The 19,383-nt window shown below is 48.9% G+C and overlaps 1 protein-coding gene across 1 annotated transcript; it reads right to left on the bottom strand.

Annotated features, from left to right (window-relative positions):
• LOC147701466 (galactoside alpha-(1,2)-fucosyltransferase 2-like) lies at positions 1-15,636 on the bottom strand. Its single transcript, XM_086928658.1, has 2 exons — positions 15,619-15,636; positions 1-1,576 (listed from the first exon to the last, which is right to left on the bottom strand). Exon 2 carries the CDS (start codon positions 1,565-1,567, stop codon positions 467-469), a length of 1,101 nt encoding a protein of 366 aa, XP_086784784.1. The 5' UTR covers positions 1,568-1,576; positions 15,619-15,636; the 3' UTR covers positions 1-466.
• Positions 15,637-19,383: the final 3,747 nt, after the last annotated feature.

The following is a 19,383-nucleotide window of genomic DNA, read 5'->3' as shown; positions in this document are numbered from 1 at the left end:
TTGGCACTTGCGCTCAGCACACGTGTTCTTCTTTCATCTGTGTTTTTCATGCCGGATGCCATTTCTCGGGCCCTCTGCACATTTAGTGATAATTCCCAGTAGGTCACTTAGTCCTCGCACAAATATGATTGCCCATGCAGGAGCCCCCTAATGCCAACATTGGGGTTTTTTCTAGGTTGTTGGCATACTCACATTTTCCATTACCCAAACCCACTATGTCACCTTACCAGGATGTGTTCAGCTCCCCCACACATTTACACTTTTTTTTACTCTGTATATCTTGCTATAATACCCATACTGTTACTTTCTACCCAACTCTTTGCCAATATTTCTCACATCTCATGAACTCTCCCAGTCTGATCCTCCTTGTTCGATATCAGACCTGAGGTCGTTCGTATCTGCCCTCCAGCATTCTACAATTTCCTGAACTTCATAAATTGGTTTGCAAAATGGGCACTTAGTGCCTTCAAGTCACCTCTTGGAGTTCTGTCTTATTTCTCAAGAGCGGAGAAAGGTCGGCTTGGATACCTATCCACTGAGGCAGGTAGGCAGCTTCGTACCGGAAGACTTGAAGGAAATCTGACTCTGGCAGTGTAAAGTTGTTGAGATACACAGTCTCACCACCCACCAGGTACCCCACCCAGAACCCAAAGGTGCCAATAGTCATGATAGTGTGGTTACAGTGGGTGAGCAGGGCAAAGTCCCGCCCAGGCGAATCTTCAACCCCATTTCCTGCAAAATGAACTTCCCCCAGAGTGTTATCGATGTTCTGTCGACACCAGTCCATGTCATTGCTGGTGACCACAAATAATGGTCTTGTGTATCTGTTTCGGAAATAGTCCATGGCTTTCCTAAGGTAAGCCTTGTCTGCTAGCACCCCTTTCCAGACCTTGGGCATGATGTGAACATAGTCTCCTCGGCGGACATGCACCCCTATAAAGGTGACATTTTGCCTGTTCCCTCGAATCATTGACAGATAGGTGTTCGCCTCCTCCTTGATGAAGTCATGGAAAGAGAATTCACGTAAGATCTCCTCTTGCACATGGTGATAGAAGGTCCAGGAGCAGGGGTAGCCCACAAACTTGACATGTTCTAGTGGTATGTGTAGGTACTCTGACGACATCCAGTCATGCAATTTATACAGCTTCCACGGTATGCGGCTGTCCACCTCCTCGTGGAGAACGGGCAGTGTGAGCTTGAACACTTTGGACAGTTCCCAGTGCATCCTCGGAAGAATGTAGGCCTGCTTCCTGTTACGCTTTGCTAGGGCATATAGTGTGGCGTACTGGCCCATCAAGTTCCCAAACCTTCCGATGGGCTGCACAGTCCACACCCCTCCAGACACACTCATTGAATCCAACTCCATGCTGACTGGAATCCATTTCGTGGCGGCCTTCTCTTTCCTCCAGTAGATGTTTGGATGCCGTATGGAAGGCTGGGTTATGATGATCATTGGCACGATGTGGAAGAAGATGGAGAGCAGCAGAGCTGCACCAAAGAGGACGAGTCCTGCAGTCTTGGAAATATGGAAACCAAGCTTAACGCAGGGTTTGAACCTGCTCCCCATGCTCTGTCCCTGAGTGTGGAAAGATAAAACATGAAAAAGGTTGAGAACATGTGCTCGCCTACAGTCTATGAGACTTCGTTAGATTACACCCAATGATGTGAGTACTACTATGGCACATAACTAGGGATCCATTATTATAAAACAGATAGCTTGTAGTTCTCAGGACTGACTTATACGTATGTTGAAACCAAGATAATAAGTCCTTCACTTCTCCATTGTATACTTGTCTTTCACCACGGATAGAGGCATTGGGGTAAACGTCTCTGGTGCAGTCGTGCTCTGCACACTGCTCCTGAATTCATTTCTACTCATGTAGCAGGTGACTCACATCCTGAGTTCCCTGGCAGGTGCTCTGCATGATTTTGTGATGGGTTCGCCGTTAGAGGACTTTCTTCCGCTGGAGATGGAGCCCACCCAGAGTGGTGTGCTTTAAACATGGGCGATTCCCGGACCAACCTTGAGAGCGTGCCCAACTAAAGGTTGGTTGTAGCTGATTATGTAAGGGTATAGTAAGGAGTATATGCCACTCTGCCTACACCTCTAGCGTGGGCCCACTGACCTTTAGTAATTCTGTATGGTATGCATTGTACTGTGATGTGCTGGGTGTATGTATAGCATGGATGAGGTGTACATGAGCAGTGGGATACCCTGGGAATGTGATCCACCAGTATATGTGTAAGCCCATGAAGGTGAGTTGCCAGTGTAGACAGTGTAGGTCTTGTGATAACTCTGTCCCACTACATATGCCATCATAGCGTAGCCCTACTACTCTTTTCCAGCCTCTGAAATCAGATTGTTGTGCGTCTGGCTCTAATCCACAAAAGTCTCAATGTAAGAGCAAGAGTTCCTGAGTGTATTTCCCAGTGATTGAGGCCCTTTTCGCAGGTCTGCATGTGGCCTAAAAGGACAAAGAAGGTGATGTGAGGAATGCTTGCAATACGTTTTACCTCTCACAACCCATCGTTCTTTTTCAAACACAAGGAACCCAAGATCGGTTTTGCCCTGATTGGGATATTGCTGGTTCTTGTGGCACAGTGAGCACGGGACCCACCTCTGGGCATACCCTTGCCACTTAGGGCGTACATCAAACACACAAAAAAAATTGTAAGGAGAAATGCTTGCAATTAGTGTAACCATTGGGAATCGCTTGGGGTAGCATTCCAACCCATCTCTTTTACCCACCGTGCCACCCAAGTTTGGACTTAGCCATATGCACATCAGTCTTGGCCTTGCTATGATAGGAACATCTAGCCTGACCTGCCAAGCCTTGTCCTCCCCAAATCACAACACAGTCAACCTAAGCCTGGTTTCATCCTGAATGGGGCTCTTCAGTCGGTTGTAGCTTAGTTCCAGTGGCACAGTGATCGTGGGACCCATGTATGGCCCTACCCTTGCCACTGAGGGTGGTACATCAGACACACAGAAGTTGCTTGGAGGAATTGCTTTCTGCAACCACTCTGGGCAGATTTTCAACTCGTTCTTTTTGTCTACTAAGCCACTTTAGTTTGGACCCAGCCATATGCAAATCAGTCTTGGTCCTGCTCAAATAGGAACAGTCCAGCCCGAACGGCCAGGCCAGGACCTCCCTGAACTGGAACACAAGCAACCCAAGACCAGTTTCACCCTGATTGGGACTCTTCAGTTGGGTGTAAAAGGCCTGAATTTCCTGTAAGGAAGCATCACCTTTATCAAGTGTGTCCCAAGAATTATGTCACTGCAGTCCCAGAAACAAATGAAATGTGCTTAGCACTCATCCCAACCCCCTGTGGCCGGGGCTTGTGAATGAGGAATGAGGACTGACGCCCAGCAACAAGTTCTTGGTTAGCTGAAAGGAAATCTGAACTGGATGCTCAAAACCCTGAGATATTATGGAATGAGACTGTGAGGTCAGACCTCTAAGAACATTATTGGATGTTGAGCATCATTTGCTCCTCCAAATACTGACCTGCTATGATAGAGTGGCTGGCGAGGATCCTCTAAGTGCCACAGTATGAGGACATAAGCTGGTTCCGTGAGCCAGGAACATTTGATCATGTGGACTCAAAGCTGAAGCTATGGGCAGGACAAGCTGCTGACATTTTTAAGCTGGTGAACAAGGGAGATCAGATTAAACTGGGGGGGGGGGGGCTCATTTACTGAACTTTCACACAGTACAGCAAGTACAGTTGTGTTGCGTGAAAGGGAGAGAGCAGAAATGGTCCACTTTTAACACCTTCAGCGCGGCGCAGATTCATGCGCTGTGCTGAACGTTCTAATGAGCCAACGGGCTCATGACTGAACGGTTCCGTCATGAGCACAGGCCAACCGACGCTCATGATGGAACCGTTCCGTCAATAGCATCGAAGGGGTTAAAAAGGTATGAAGCATTTCTACTTTCTATTTGCCCTAGTGCAAGCGTGCCTAGATTTAGAGGGGGCCTAGGTAACTTTTTTTTATTTCATCCCGACAGTGCATGTTCATTTTCTCTATATATCCTAATTCTCTTTGCTACTCTACTAGAGTTCTCTTTTTTCCCACTCCCCTCCTCGCCCTTCCCACCTCTCACTCCAATTTACCATCCGAATAGGTGTTTCAGGTGAAGGGGGAGGGGAATTTGTGTTCACGGCTAGTCACTGCTGAGGTAATCAGCAAGGACCTGACCTGTAAAGATGAGAAGCCCCACCCACCCACCCCACGTCATCATCATCAGCAGCCAAAGAGGAAGATTCGAAGAAAAAGTCAGTACCAAAATTTCCCCTTTTCAAAATTGCCCCTGTTGCTTCACAACATCCTCTGCTAAGGATCTTCAAATAAAGTTTGTGGTCCGAACTAGAACAGCAGCAATTCATATTTTACTTGTGAATGAGTGATATTTGTAAAAGCTCAAAGTTACCCTCAGGAGGGTGTCATGGCTCTAGGGAAATATAATGTTTACAAGCACAAAACCGTGTCTGACAGCACTGCAAGCTTATCTCATGCCAACAGAAAGCACAGCACAGAAGCAGCAGTATCAAGTTGTGTGGCTGAGTGATGGGGGGACTATGGGATGGTGAATTAGGAGAGGTGCCAAAATTGGTTTTGACCAGGATGTGACTTAAGCACAGACGGGCCCTGGGTGCATGAGTTACGGGCAGGATTGTCTTTGTTGAGGAAGGGACACTTTTCTGCTCAAAAACAATCCTTAGAAGCATCTTCCTATTTCTAAGAGTACTTCAGAGTGCAGCACACCTGGCAAGACGAAGTAACGAGAAGAAAAATAAGATCTCCTTGTTAAGCCTCACTTGAGAAGGCGTAGGATTTTGACACATTTCCAGTTTTACAAGTCTTTGTAAATCTGGGAATGCGCCCACAGTCCATGGATGGATGAGTGGGAACGTCCATGCTCCTCCAATGGAACGCCACTGAAGTTGAAATGTAGCACAAGGGGCGTGGCTACGACTGCCGGCTAGGTGGTAGTTATCTTGTGAGGTTCCGGTAGTGGCAGCCTCTACAAAAAATGTCTAAATCACTGCTATCATCGCTTCCTGCCCAGAAACACCATCCGATACTGCAAGAGGGCCGGACTGGCTACCTGGCGTTTTGGCAAGCTGCTGAGCTGGGGGCTGATTTCGTTGATGGGGACCTGCGTGTGCTGAACGAAATTTGTTTTGCTTTGTTTATTTCAAAGCACAAGCAGGTCTCCATCAACTAAATTAGCACCCACCGCAGTGACATCAGCCCGCAGCACTCCAAAACGGTCGGTAGCCAGTCCGGCCCTGTACTGCACTCAAGGGCCTGATCTGTAAGGGGGAGGGACGGCCTCCGAGCGAGATTTGTGCCCACTGACTGCCAGTTCTACCATCGAATGCCAATGTGGCCCGGCACAGCCTGGGAGTCTTGACTGCCAGTTCTACCATTAAATACCAGTGCGGTATAGCACAGCCTCGGAGGCCCCATGGCGACTGGGGCTGTGGGTGAGCCTGAGGTTCGACCTTGCCGGGAGCTCGCAGTGTGCTTAACCCTCTATGTGGTGGATGCTTGCGGCTTCTAACTTGTGCTGGGACCCCGGGCCATAACGGTACTGGCGGCTCCTATCACTTCTTGCTGGTGATCCCGCTCAGCAGTCCCGGCACTGTGTGACATGCTCTACAGCCACTGTTGGAGGCTCCTGTTTGGTTGCGGACACCTGCTGCTGTTGCCGGCTGCTAGGATGACGGCCTCTTGCTTCGCCGGATACTGCCGCTGCCACTCCCTGTATAAACATGGCCCTTGACTTGCTGTTCTATATGTAAATGTGTTTGTATTTATATAACGCACTTCTACCCTGAGGTCTGGTAGCGCTGTATTCATACCGCTGTGGAACCCTTCCTGGCTTTCCTGTAAGATGTCCACTCCTGGGCACCCCCAAGGTGAAGCCAGGCATCCAAGCGCTGCTGGGGCCGTTGTGGAGATTAAGCAAGCTATTGCCCAGAGTCACAGAGTGGGACCCATGATTAGAGTAGGCACCGAGGCGAGAATTATCAGGTCCGGGGAGACTGAGTCCAAGAGCCGCCGAGACAGGAATTGAACCCTGGTCCCGGGCTAGACCTCTGCATCAGGGTCTGCCACTCTAACCATTGAGCCACGCTTCTCCTATAGGCGACGGCCCTGCTGCATTCGCCCACTGATGCAGCAGGTGTTCCCTCACCCTTACCAGGCCCGCCTCTTATCTACAGGCCATATCTTGGCCGGCTTACAGGTCGGGACCACCGGCTTGCCATACCTGGTGCCTTCCTTAGGTTGCTGTGGATCCGGGTCCCCCGGGCATTCCTGAACCATGCCGCTGGGGGCTCCCTTTTTGAACCTCTTGCCTCCAGCTGTGTAATTGGGCTGTCTCCCAAGTCTATCAACGTGGGATCTGGCTGGGGCTTGGTGTATAGACAGAGTATGCTTGATCTTGTGCCCTGATAGTCTGGCCCCTTATACAACTGCACATTTACTTAAGGGACATGTCTAATATATCTCTCCTGCATCCTGCCTCAACATCTGCTTTTCGAACTTTTGTCCAGGAAATCCCCAACCCATTGCTGCGTCTGTTGGACACTCTGTGGGCCTCCCTGGAGGTCATCCTGGCACTCCGGACCTTGGATCCTCCCATTGGTACTGTTACTATCTTACTGCTTCTACATTGACTGCGTATCTCCTCCCAGCGGCATCCGGTACAGCTGTTGCTGCAGGTGGTGCAGAGCTGTTGCCAGTGTGGTCCACCCCTCTGCCATAATGGGCCACATGGACCCTAAACAGCGCAGGCTAACCGTTGACCAGCCCAGACACACAAGGGGCCATGGCTGCTATTCTAACATAGATGACGTTGCGGGCCATGACCCAGATGCAGCTACCCCCAACAACATGTCCACCAGTATGGCTGAGCTCAAAGTCAACTTTCGCGCAATGGATGCGCGTTTGGACACACTGGCAGGCTGCATAGACAAGAAGGGAGAGCGGTTGGATCATCAGGAAACAAGATTTGACGGGCAGAGGAGAGTCTGTTTAGGCTGGAGTACGGCGCTGCTACCATGCAGAAAAAACTGGACAATAGGGAACGCATCCTGAAGCAAGTTTCGACTAGGAACAAGGACCTTGAAGCTCTGTCTAAAAGGAATGAAGTGTGCCCATTGCTCCCTTGGTCCTCGGCCCCCTGAAGGCTCTCCATCTCGCTATCTCATAGCCTGTTATCTCAACATCCATATAAGGACAGGGACAGTGCCCTCCACCTTGCCCCGGAGTGTGGTCCACTCCACTACCAGGGCACCAGTATCTCACTCTACCCGGACTTTACCCTCACTGTGCAGGAGACCCACCGAAAGTTTGGTGATGTTAAGAATACACATGATCTCTGGTACACAATGCTTTACCCGGCCAGACTGTGCGTGGAACATAATTAAGAAAACCCCTACCTCCAGGAAACGCATCTCCCTCCTAGAGACAACCACATGTATGCCAAAACCTGGGTAACCCACAGTTATTTCTCCTGTTATAGTTTGAATATTCGTGGCACATGCATTCTCATTCATAAAAGTGTTCCCTTCGCCTTTCACATGTCTTTCTGGCCCCAACGGCTATTATGTTCTCCTTCAGGGTGCCATCTCGGAAAATGCGTAGTATTGTTGAACATCTATGCACCAAATGTAGATGACCCGGATTTCTTTCAAAAACTCTGTTGGGGCAAGTAGACGCCAAACAGGTGATATTGGGCAGGGACCTCAATATGCCGCAATGTCTACATTCTGATTCCACTAGCATACTCCCTACTGATAAACCCCGGGCCCCAGATGTATTTAGACACATAATTGACACACATGCGCTGCGTGACGCTCAGCACACAGAATATATCTCTGCTTCCGGATTTACTTTTTACCCTGCTCCCCATTCAGTCTGGACAATACTAGACTACTGGTTTCTCGCAGCTAATGTTAACTTCTAGGTTTCGGTGATATATGTCCTCCTTCGGACGCTTTCTGACCACTGTCCCGTCCTGCCCTAGCTACTGTCTGGTTGTGGTGTGGAACACACCTTGCGGTTCCATAGTGAAGCCCTTTATAGTCTGGTTTTTTGGTAGCGAACTTCTTGAGTCTATTACTGATTATTTTTTGTGGGATGTAGGAACGGTTTCGACCCAGGCCACCCTTTGGGAGGCCTCTAAGGCCTACATTCGTGAAGTGTGCATTTCCAAGCCTACTCGTTTCCTTCCGACATCCCTACCCAACTACAACGTATCGAGACAGAATTGCGATGTCTCGATACGTTGCTGTCACGACTGTTGGGGACTCTCAACTACATCAAAGTTCTGTATTGTTGATGGAGTTCCGTGATCTCGCAGACAGGGGGGTCGCTCATCTGGGAAAACACGCCAGAGCCCGTTGCTACGGGGAGCGGGATCGTCATGGTCGCACCCTAGCTTGCCTGTTGCATCCAAACAGACTGCATAATTACATTACTGAACTACAGACAAACTCTGGCACGTGAAGTGTGAGCGGAGAGGAAATTATGGTAGAGTTTTAACAGTATTACCAATGTCTCTATGCCTCCTGAGTACCAGACGTCCTTCTGAGATTTGCTCTTACCTAGACGGAAATGCGATGGTCTGGCTCACGGATGGCCAGCGCCAGTTTCATCGTCAATCGCCTTGGAGGAGGTGACTCAGGCTATTAATAAATGCCCTTAATGGTTCTAAGACCCCAGGCCTTGATTGTCTTACCGGGGCCTTTTATAAAGCAGCTGGCTCCCAATCTCTTGGCATTAAATAATAAGTCTCTCACTACCAGCACATTGCACCTCGCACTCCACGAGTGTTTCTAACACTAATGTTAAAACCAGTTAAAGACCCGGACCTGTGTGCTTCTTACCGCCCCCTCTCTCTCTTGAATTGAGATAATTTCATCTTGACGAAAGTCCTCACTACCAGACTGTCATTGCTGATGGAGCAGATCATTTCGCCTGTCCAATCCGGTTTCGTTCCCCCCGATAAACTTCCTTCAATCTATGCACCACTTTTGCTGTTCCTAATAAAGTCTCACCAACTATCCCTGCAGTCGTGGTCTTGTTGGACTCTGAAAAAGCATTCAACTCTTTGGAGTGGTCCTTTTTTCATGCCGTTCTGGGTACGCTAGGTATTCCTCACCTTTTCATGTGTCTATTCAAGCTCTTATACTCCGACCCTGTGGCCGGATACAACTCAATGGTTCGCTTACTGAACCAATTTCCAATTATGTGAGAGACCAGACAGGGCTGCACTCTGTCACCCCTCCTTTTCATTATAACCATGTACCCCCAGTTCGATATTTGCTAGACCACCATGCACATCGTGGTCTACAGCTTACTCATACAGGGACATGCATCAACCTATTTAGGAAGTGCAAACGGTGCGAATTGCAAAATTCGTCCGTTTGCGATTCCTAATAGGTTTTTGGGATGCATCAAGCATTTTTGGTAAAATCTCTATTTTTAACGATTTCCAAAAATGCGATTGCTTTTAAGGAATCGCAAATTTGCGATTCCTTAAAAGCAATGCATGATTAATTTTAAAATTGTGAATTCGCAATTAGGGGGTGCAAAATACCACGAGGTTGAACCTCGTGGTAATTTGCGAAAATGTGTTAAAATGCTCTATTTTGCATTTCAAAACACTGTCATGTTACAGACACACATGTCCGTAGGACATGTGTGTTTGAAACATGCACTTAAAAATACATTTCAGGGGTGCAGGGGGGGGGGGGTCCTTTGGACCCCCCCCTGCACCCATGGGAATGCACCAACATTTTGCGAATTCTAATTTGCGAATTCGCAATTCCCATTGATACCTATGGGCCTTTTGGCCCATAGGAATCAATGGGAATTGCGAAATCGCAAATTGGAATTCGCATAATATTTGCGATTCGGTAAAAATTGCGATTTTTACCGAATCGCAAATGTTATGCACTTTCAATCATGCATCCCGTTTTGCGATTCCTTATTTGCGATTCCTTAAAAATCGCTAATAAGGAATCGCAAAACGTTTTGTTGATGCATGTCACCGATAGTCCTTTATTGCTTTCTTTATATATGCAGATGATGATATGTTATTTATTTGCCACCCTTTAGATAACCTCCCCCTTCCCATGCCTCCTCCCCCCATGCAGGAAATTATCCGTTATGGTAATATTTCTGGTTTTTAGATCTATTGGGACAAATCGGAATTCTTTCCGTTAACAGACTGCACAGTCGCCTCCTGCAGAATACCCTTTCAAATGGGCTGTGTGGATGGTACCAAATATTTCGGCATAAGGATCCACAGAGACCAGGACCAAATGATATAACTTAACTACGGCCCGGCACTTGCTGATCTAGCCACCCAGGTAGAACATTGGGTTAAACTACATCTCTCAATAGCTGGACATGTGGCTATTATTAAGATGATCATGCTTCCTGTTTTCTGTAAGTTTTTTTCTTAAACATCTCTATCCCACTACCATTGGCTTTCTTCAACTCAACACATAGCCTACTTTTACGCTTGATCTGGCTAGGGGCTAACTAGGTGTCCACTGGGATACTCTCACCCTCCTTTACAACCATGGGGGTCTCGGTGTACCAGACCTTCATCTTTGCTATCTTGCTGCTCAGTGTCAATACACATGCCATTGGTATCACCATGATAACGGAATTCCCAATTTGAGGCCTGAGCGGCATCAACTGGAAGGCCACTTGCACTCTAATATCCTGCCAAAGGGCGTCCCACTGGAACCGTCACCACAACCTGCTGGGCATGGCGCAGATTACGAAGGACTTTGGGCCATGGCCCTCTTTATTCCTCAGCCCTCCCACTTCATGATAATCCGTGGCTCCCACTTTAGTGGGAAAAAATAGTGCAGTGCACGCATCAACACCATCATTTATTCACCATGAGGGATCTTTTCCTTGATAGCCATGTTGTGTAACCGTCTGACCTGTGTCACCTATGGAGCCCTTTGTGTTTTGCAAGCTAGAAAATGCTTTAAGGTCCCTCCTTCCCTCATATCCATTACCTCCTGTTAATTTCTCTCCCTTATTATGCTTGTTGTATCGGATGGTGACCGAATGATCTCTAGATTATACCTTCTGTGTCTTACCATGAAGCAGGATACTACAACACTTGTAAGGGAGGTGTGAGCCGGAGACTTGGGCGACCATCTCACGGACAAGATGTGGTCTTACTGCTGTTCTCAGATTAAACGCATTTCGATTAATCACAGGCATAAACTCCTGCATTTTAAATTCCTCCATCGTGTCTACCTCTCTCCGCTGGACATTACAAAATTTGACCCAAATGGATCTGACTGCTGCCCAAAATGCCACTCTCCGAGAGCGGAGTTCTCACACCTCACTTGGGCGTGCCTAGTGATCTCTATATATTGGGTCTTTGTCTTCACACACGATTCCGCCATAAATGACTGAGATCACAGACGATCCTCTGATTGCTCGGTTAGGATACATTAGGGACATATCACGATCTATGCGCCAACTCACTTCATTGGCTTTTTTATTAGCTAAAAGGTCAATTACGCTTCATTGGGGGAAGTAACAGACCACCTACCCCTTTAGACTGGTTTAAAAGCATGAGATATTGTGACCACATTAGTGAAGACTACACTCTTCGTCAACCACTCGCATCCGCTTAAGGATATCTCTCAGCCCTTCCGTAAATATCTTCCTACCCTTGAACAGGGCTCTTCTACTTAGAATTCAGCCCCACACCCTGTTTCTATTATTATTGATAGGCCACCACCTATGTTTCATTTGCACACACTATGCACCTTTGAAATCTTGTAATAATGGTGTAGTGTTCATGATGCTCTCATATTACTTTTTTCCCTTTTACTTGGATCTTATGACATGTATGGTAATGTAATTCTAAACGCTTGTTACTGTTGTCCGTCTGTTATATTTGAAAAACTAATAAAGACACTTTGAAAAAAAATGTAATGTAGCACAAGCAGCTGCCTTATTTTACATTTCTTTACAAAGCTGCATAAGGTCATGCAAATCAGGCCTTGAGTGGCTTTGTAAGTATTACTAAAGCCTTTGCGTTGTCCTTGCATTGCCTGACGTCACGCAAGGAAAACGTAAAGGCTTCATAAATATGGACCCCAGGATCTTCTTGATACCGCCTCTGTTGGAATATTGGGAAAAGGTCCCCGGCAAACGGATTTTGAGCATGGCACAATATTTGGCCCTGGGCCTGGCTGTGTGTGAGGCATCGGCCTGGAGAAATGGCTTTCTTTAGGCACACAGGAATGCTGCTTTCACAAAGATGCCTTATTTCTGACCTGATTGTGGTGCACCAGTCACTGCCCTCAGTAGAAAGGCACCTCCCAGGCTCTGTGTTCCATCCACAGTGGGCGGGTTTAACCTTTCACTTTTCTGATGAAGTCTTTGACTCCCTCCCTCATGATTGGACATGGTTCAGAATGTGTGGTAATGCTGTGCTATCTGGGGGAGAGCTTTCTAATCTGCAGTAGGTTGGCAAGAGGGAGTGCAGTTTTGCTTTAGAGAGTGCTGTATATTTTTAGAGATTGCAGTATAGTCTGGGAGGGACGTATAGCCTGTGGGAGTGTACTATGGCCTGCGGAATGCAGCACTCGTAGGGATGGTGGCCTGCTGTGGTTCACCAACAAATGATGAACGGAATGCTGAATAAATCATACATTCACCCCCAGTCAAGAGATCTAGGTTAAATCCATTGTTCTTTTGCTCACCATGCCACCCCAGTTTAGACCCAGCCATATGCAAATCAGTCTTGACCCTGTGCCTCATGGGAACAGTCCAGACCGAACTGCCAAGCGAGGTCGCATGGTGAGCAAAAGAATGATGGATTTAACCCAGATATCTTGACTGGGGGTGAATGTTTTGATTTGTTCTGCATTCCGTCCATCAATTGTGTGTCTTTTGCTTCCTCGCCCTAAGTGTGCCAGGTATGCCCAGGCGTGGGTCCCGGGCTCACTGTGCCACTGGATTCAAGCTATCCTGGCTGAAGAGGGGTGAAACCCCGAAACCGGCTCTAGGATGCTTGTTTCCAGTCCAGGGAGGACCTTGCTTAGCAGTTCGGGCTGGACTGTTCCCATGAGGCACAGGGTCAAGACTGATTTGCATATGGCCAGGTCTAAACTGGGGTGGCATGGTGAGCAGAATGATTGATTTAACCCAGATCTTTTGACTTGGGGTGAATGTTTTGATTTGTTCTGCATTCCGTCCATCAATTGTGTGTCTTTAGCCTGCTGCGGTCAGCAGACCACCATGTCTGTGATTGCCTTTTAAATTAAGCAGTTTTTTTAATGCATTTCAAAAATAAAATGTTTCAGTTTCATTTATTTAAGAGCACCACTGCCTGCTCTTAACATAAAGTTTTTGCAACCATTCACAAACGCGAAGGGGTCACATGCGGACCCCTTCCCATTTGCGGCTGGCTTACCACGTATTTGAAGTAGATGAATTCTAGTTGCAAAGCAATCTTACATCCCCCTGCAAATCGCTATTAGAAAGGGAAGCCCTGGCACACCCTTTCCTAATAGGGACTCGCTAACCCTGTTTTGCGAGTCTGTAATAGGTTACTAACTCGTAAAAATAGGGTTGGTGCATATCAAAGGCCAAGTTGCAGCCGGCATGGTTTGCGGGTTGCAGGTGCGGGTTCACAGGGGGGATGATAGGGGGAACGATGTGCAATGTAAAAAACCCTTGCCGCAACGGGTCTCGCGTCTCTGCTCTCCTTGTCAGACTGACACAATAAGTTAAGCCAGGCTCCCCTGACAAACCACAACGCTGCAATGCAGCATTGTGCTTGGTAAGAACCCAGCCACCCCCGACCAATCACAACACTGCAATGCAGCGTTGTGATTGGTTTTGAGCGTCTAGGTTCGACGCTCAACCAGGAAATGGGGGCCAGAGCTTGTTCTCATTGCAGGCAGTAATGCAGTCTGCATGGAGAAGGGGGAAAGTGTGCATGACTGGTTTGGGCGCCCCATCAACCCCAAAGAGGCAGGAAACATAAAATGATAATAACTCTAAGGTAATATAATTTTATGTTTCTTCTTCCTCGCACTGCTTAAAAGCAGTGGGGCGATGCAACTCCGCTATAGTGCAGGAGGAGCCGCCCCTGCAAAAGGTCGCATATCCGTTTTCGACCCCGTACATGTGTCCCAAAGTGCAGTAGGGCAGTCGCATACTGGGTGGCAGCCTGTAAGTGCAGTTTAGCAGCCTGAGCAGTGTTGTACAACAGCTAGAGGAGTGAAGTGTTGCCCAGACTTCAGACTGGCAGTCAGATGGTGTGCAGTGCAATGTTTTCGTCAGGCGAGCTTTGGCAACCAGGAGGTGCAGTCCTGCAACTAAGCGCAAACTAGTAGTTGAAGAGAGCAGTACACAGCCAGAAATGGAGTTTGACTGCCAGCCAGAGTAGTGTAGGTGATGAGTAGTGCAGTACAACATCGAAAGGAGTGCAGTATAGGCTGCTGGAGTGCAGTCCTACAGCAAGGTGTGTAATGGACAGTGGCGTAGCAAGTGCATCAGAAGACCCAATGCATGCAAGGGAAATAGACCCCATCCCATGGGTTTTTAGTTTTTAAAAAACGTAATTGTGTGCCCCACCGTTGGACCACGGTAGCACTGCACCTGTTGCACTTTTAATAACAACGACCCTGGCACCATGGCATTCGAGGGTGTGCAGGGTAGCAGCACAGGAATGCAGTGCGGTGTCAATGAGGGGTGCAGTGTGACATCTTGTGTGGATAGCGCCAGTATGGTACCCGGAAGTAAAACAGGGCATCAGGCCAGTGGATCTGGGGTGTAATACTCCATCAGGGACTTCACAGGGTGTACACTGGATGGCAGCCACGGGTACCGGAGTCGGCGATGGGGTGGCGAGGGAGAGCAGTACAGTAGAGTTAAGGAGTAACAGCTAATGTCCCCGGAGAGTAGTGGGAACAGACTACGGAGCCCCCCAGAGTGCAGTGTAGCCGGAAGGGAGTATGTGGGAGTGCAGTGTGAATTCCGGCGGTGCACTATGGGAGATCGGAAGCACAGAGGGGGAGTAGGAGCGGGGGAGAGTAAGGGTGGGGTGTATGGCGGGGAGTACAGTGTGACAGCCAGGGAGAACATTAAGGCAAGCTGGCGAGGGCAGTGTGGTGGCCAGGTGCTGTTTGGCAGCTGGAAGAGTGCAGTGGGGAGTAAGCGGCAGTGTGACAGCCAGTGGGTGCAGCGGGGATCAGTGTGTCGTAGACATCTAAAGAGAGCTGTGATGAAAGAGCATACGTCTGCGCCTTCCCATGCCCCCCCCCTTCAGCTAATTACTCTCTCTCTAAGGGACCCCTCGTCATATTCTGGGGGGGGGGTCATTTTGCGTTACGCCACTGAGGGTGGGGTCCAAGTGAGAGCAGCCGGGCTGTCGCGGCAGCGTCAGTGGCCGCACAGGGTCCTGTTCGAGAGATTGGTACTCGCCTCATTAGCATATTCTGTAGCCCCGTGTATCTCCTCGGTGACCCTTAGGCGGGGCCCCTGCTCCGCCCCCTTCTCACTCCCGCGCCCTCAAACTTTATACGGGAAGGACTTACATCACTGAGCCCCCTTCTGATCACCGCTGCGCCCGAGAGATCGTCACAATCCAGCATTCAAATCATGACATTCCACACTTTAATCAAGACATTCCAAAACTCAAATCATGACATTCCACCCGGGAATTCCACATTCCAGAGCGTGACGAACGTGTGATGGAAGCGAGACGGCCGCTCAGCCGCTCTCTCTTTCCACACACACATTCCACAAAGTTCTTTCTTATTTGGTTATTTTCTCCATAGGGGTAACCCTGTGGGGTGAGGGTCCTACAACAAAAAGCCTTGTCAACGAGGATTAGCCCACATATCTGACCAGAGCTCTTATTTTTAGTGTACTTTCAAATAAGGGGTGTGAGCCCTCATCTGTAAATACCTCCTGCCTCCCCCAGTTTCTATGTGTTAAAATTAGGAAAAGCACATTGCACGTCCAGGAATAATACGGAAATGCTCATAAATCATTCAAAAAGTAGTGTGTTGAAAAAAGATTAGGAAGAAAACGTACTTGGGCCATGCTCCAGGGAGGAGCTAACACAAGAAAGGAAGGGAAGCCTACAGGAGCTTAGCAAACGACATTTTGCAAATGAGTGACCACAAAAACAACAAATGGTAAGCTGGGGATGGGTTGTAAGCTCACTGAATAGTAAACAATGCCTCCTCGTCATGCTTCAACATCCTGTGCATGCTACGGAAGATCTTCCGGTGGATCCCCACCGAGACCAGGAAGACGGTCACCCAGGCCCTCGTTACCAGCCGACTGGACTACGGCAACGCCCTCTACGCCGGAACCACCGCCAAGCTCCAGAAGAGACTCCAGCGGATCCAGAACGCCTCAGCCAGACTCATCCTCGACATCCCACGACACAGCCACATCTCCGGACATCTGAGAGACCTGCATTGGCTCCCCGTCAACAAAAGAATCACCTTCCGCCTCCTCACCCACGCACACAAAGCCCTACACGATCAAGGCCCGAGCTACCTCAACAACCGCATCAACTTCTACGCTCCCAAACGACATCTCCGATCAGCCAGCCACGCCCTCGCCGCCGTCCCCCGCATCCGAAGAACGACAACAGGAGGAAGGTCCTTCTCCTACCTGGCCGCCAAGACCTGGAACTCCCTCCCGACCGACCTGCGCCTGACCCAAGACCACCTCTCCTTCAGGAAGAAGCTCAAGACCTGGCTATTCGAGCAGTAGCAGCACTCCCCCCCCCCCCCCAAGCGCCTTGAGACCCTCCGGGTAAGTAGCGCGCTCTATAAATGTCTGTGATTGATTGATTGATTGATTGATCGTAGCACAGCACATTCGCCGTGTAGGTGAGACCTAATAAAAAGTACATTATTTGTATTTCAAGTGTTGTGTTCTAGCTCGCAGATTCCTTAGAATGTCATCTGGTACACTGTTATGACATGAATGTTTGTGGTTCCTGGAGTTAGTTGAAATCCGTCTGGGAAGCGTCTGGAGCCTGCTTCCAATAAAACTTGAAGAAACTGTCATCGGACTCTGAAGCCAAAGTAAACACATACAATTAACTTAATACGGTTGTCTATCCAGTAGTGGTCTATTCAGTTTTCAAGCTGTTTTTAAAGTACATGTTTTGAGCACTGTGTCCTTTTTTGGTTGCACGCTCAGACATTAGACAATTTGTTGCCTTTTCCACAGACTTTTCCAGATGTCCTGGTAAGATTTAAAGTTTTTCTTCAGTTTTACAATCAAAGATGAGCTTTTATTTGAAGAATGTGCGCAGGTAGGTGGATCAATATTTGAGAAAGATTCTTCAAGCCTCAACTTCTCGCTAGTTGCAGTTAGCAGGCTCTGTCCTGTGTGGATTTTTGATTTGCTCTGTGTCGGCCAGTCTTTGTTTCTAGACTCTGGTCACTCAGGGATTTTCAATGCAGTTAGGTCCTTAACAAGACAAAAAGTTCTTCTCAGTGACCCAGCATCGTATTGGTAACTTGGGCAATGAACGAGGGGCTGGTATCAATCAATAAATAATTTGTAAAGCGCACTACATACCCGCGAGGGTCTCAAGGTGCTGGGGGGGGGAGGGGGTGCTACTGATCGAACAGCCAACCAGGTCTTGAGTATCCTCCTGAATGTCAGCAGGTCTTGGGTCTGTCGTAGGCTCAGTGGGAGGGTGTTCCATGTCTTGGCGGCGAGGTGAGAGAAGGATCTCCCACCGGTGTTTGTTCTTCGGATGCGCGACACGTTGGCGAGTGAGAGGTCGGCGGAGCGTAGCTGGTGGTTGGGGATGTAGAGGGAGAACCGTCTGTTGAGGTAGGCTGGGCCAGTCTTGTGGAGTGCCTTGTGTGCGTGGGTGAGGAGCTTGAAGGATATCCTCTTGTTTACGAGGAGCCAGTGCAGGTTTCTCAGGTAGGGGGTGATGTGGCTGTGGCATGGAACGTCGAGGATCAGTCGTGCCGAGGCGTTTTGGATGCGTTGTAGTCGTTTGATGAGCTTGGTCGGGTCTCCCGCATAGAGGGCGTTTCCGTAGTCGAGTCTGCTGCTGACGAGGGCCTGGGTGACTGTCTTTCTTGTATCGTCGGGATCCATCGGTGGATCTTGCGGAGCATGCAGAGGGTGTTGAAGCAGGAGGAGGAAACGGCGTTGACTTGCTTGGTCATTGAGAGCGTTGAGTCGAGGATGATTCCCAGGTTGCGTGCATGGTCGGTGGGTGTCGGGGCCGCCCCTAGTGCCGTCGGCCACCAGGAGTCGTCCCAGGCTGAAGGGTTGGAGCCGAGGATGAGGACCACCGTCTTGTCAGAGTTCAGCTTCAATCGGCTGGTCTTCATCCAGTCGGCGACGGCCTTCATTCCTTCGTGGGGGTTGACTTTGGCTGTGAAGGGGTCCTTGTTGAGGGAGAGGATCAGCTGAGTGTTGTCTGCGTAGGAGATTATGTTGAGGTCGTGAAGTCGGGCTACGTGTGTGAGCGGCGCCATGTAAATGTTGAACAGCGTTGGGCTGAGGGAGGATCCCTGGGGTACGCTGCAGATGATCTCGGAGGCTTTCGAACGGAATGGGGGGGAGGCGGACGCTCTGGGTGCTGCCAGAGAGGAAGGAGATGGTCCAATCCAGAGCCTTGTCTCGGATCCCTGCGGCGTGGAGGCGTGTGCGTAGTGTGTGGTGGCAGACGGTGTTGAAGGCGGCAGAGAGGTCTAGGAGGATGAGTCCAGCAGGGTCCTGATGTCGTCGGTTATGTTATGTTATATGCCATTTTTAAAGCGCTCGTACGCCCGTGGGCTTCATGGCGCTGTCGGAAGGAGGAAATAATACATGTTGCTGTGAAGACTACTATAAATAGGCTTGCTCAAACAGCCAGGTCTTCAAGGCATGTCTAAACGTGAGCAGATCTTTACTATGTCTGAGTGGCAGAGGTAACGAATTCCAAAGGGTGGCAGCGAGGTGGTGAAAGCAGCTGCCCCCTTGTCGTTTCCTTTTGAATCGAGACACCACCACTAGTGTTTTCTGGGCAGATCGGAGGTGTCGTGTGGGGACATATTTTGTCACTAGGTTTTTAATAAAAATTGGTCCACAATTATTTAAGGCTCTGAAGGTTATACAGCAGGTTTTAAAAGCTATTCTCTGGGCCACAGGTAACCAGTGTAGCTCCTTCATGCCTAATTTGATTGAGTGCCTCTTGGGTGTTTTAGTTATGAGTCTGGCTGCTTGGTTCTGGACCAATTGGAGTCTTTTCAAGAGTCCCAATGGTAAGCCTAAATAAATGCTGTTTGAAAAGTCTAGACGGGACAGCACCAGGGCTATAGTGA

The sequence above is a fragment of the Lissotriton vulgaris genome, chromosome 7, assembly GCF_964263255.1.
Source record: "Lissotriton vulgaris chromosome 7, aLisVul1.2, whole genome shotgun sequence".
Taxonomy (NCBI): Eukaryota; Metazoa; Chordata; class Amphibia; order Caudata; family Salamandridae; genus Lissotriton; species Lissotriton vulgaris.
This window is presented reverse-complemented; position numbering and strand designations above follow the sequence as displayed.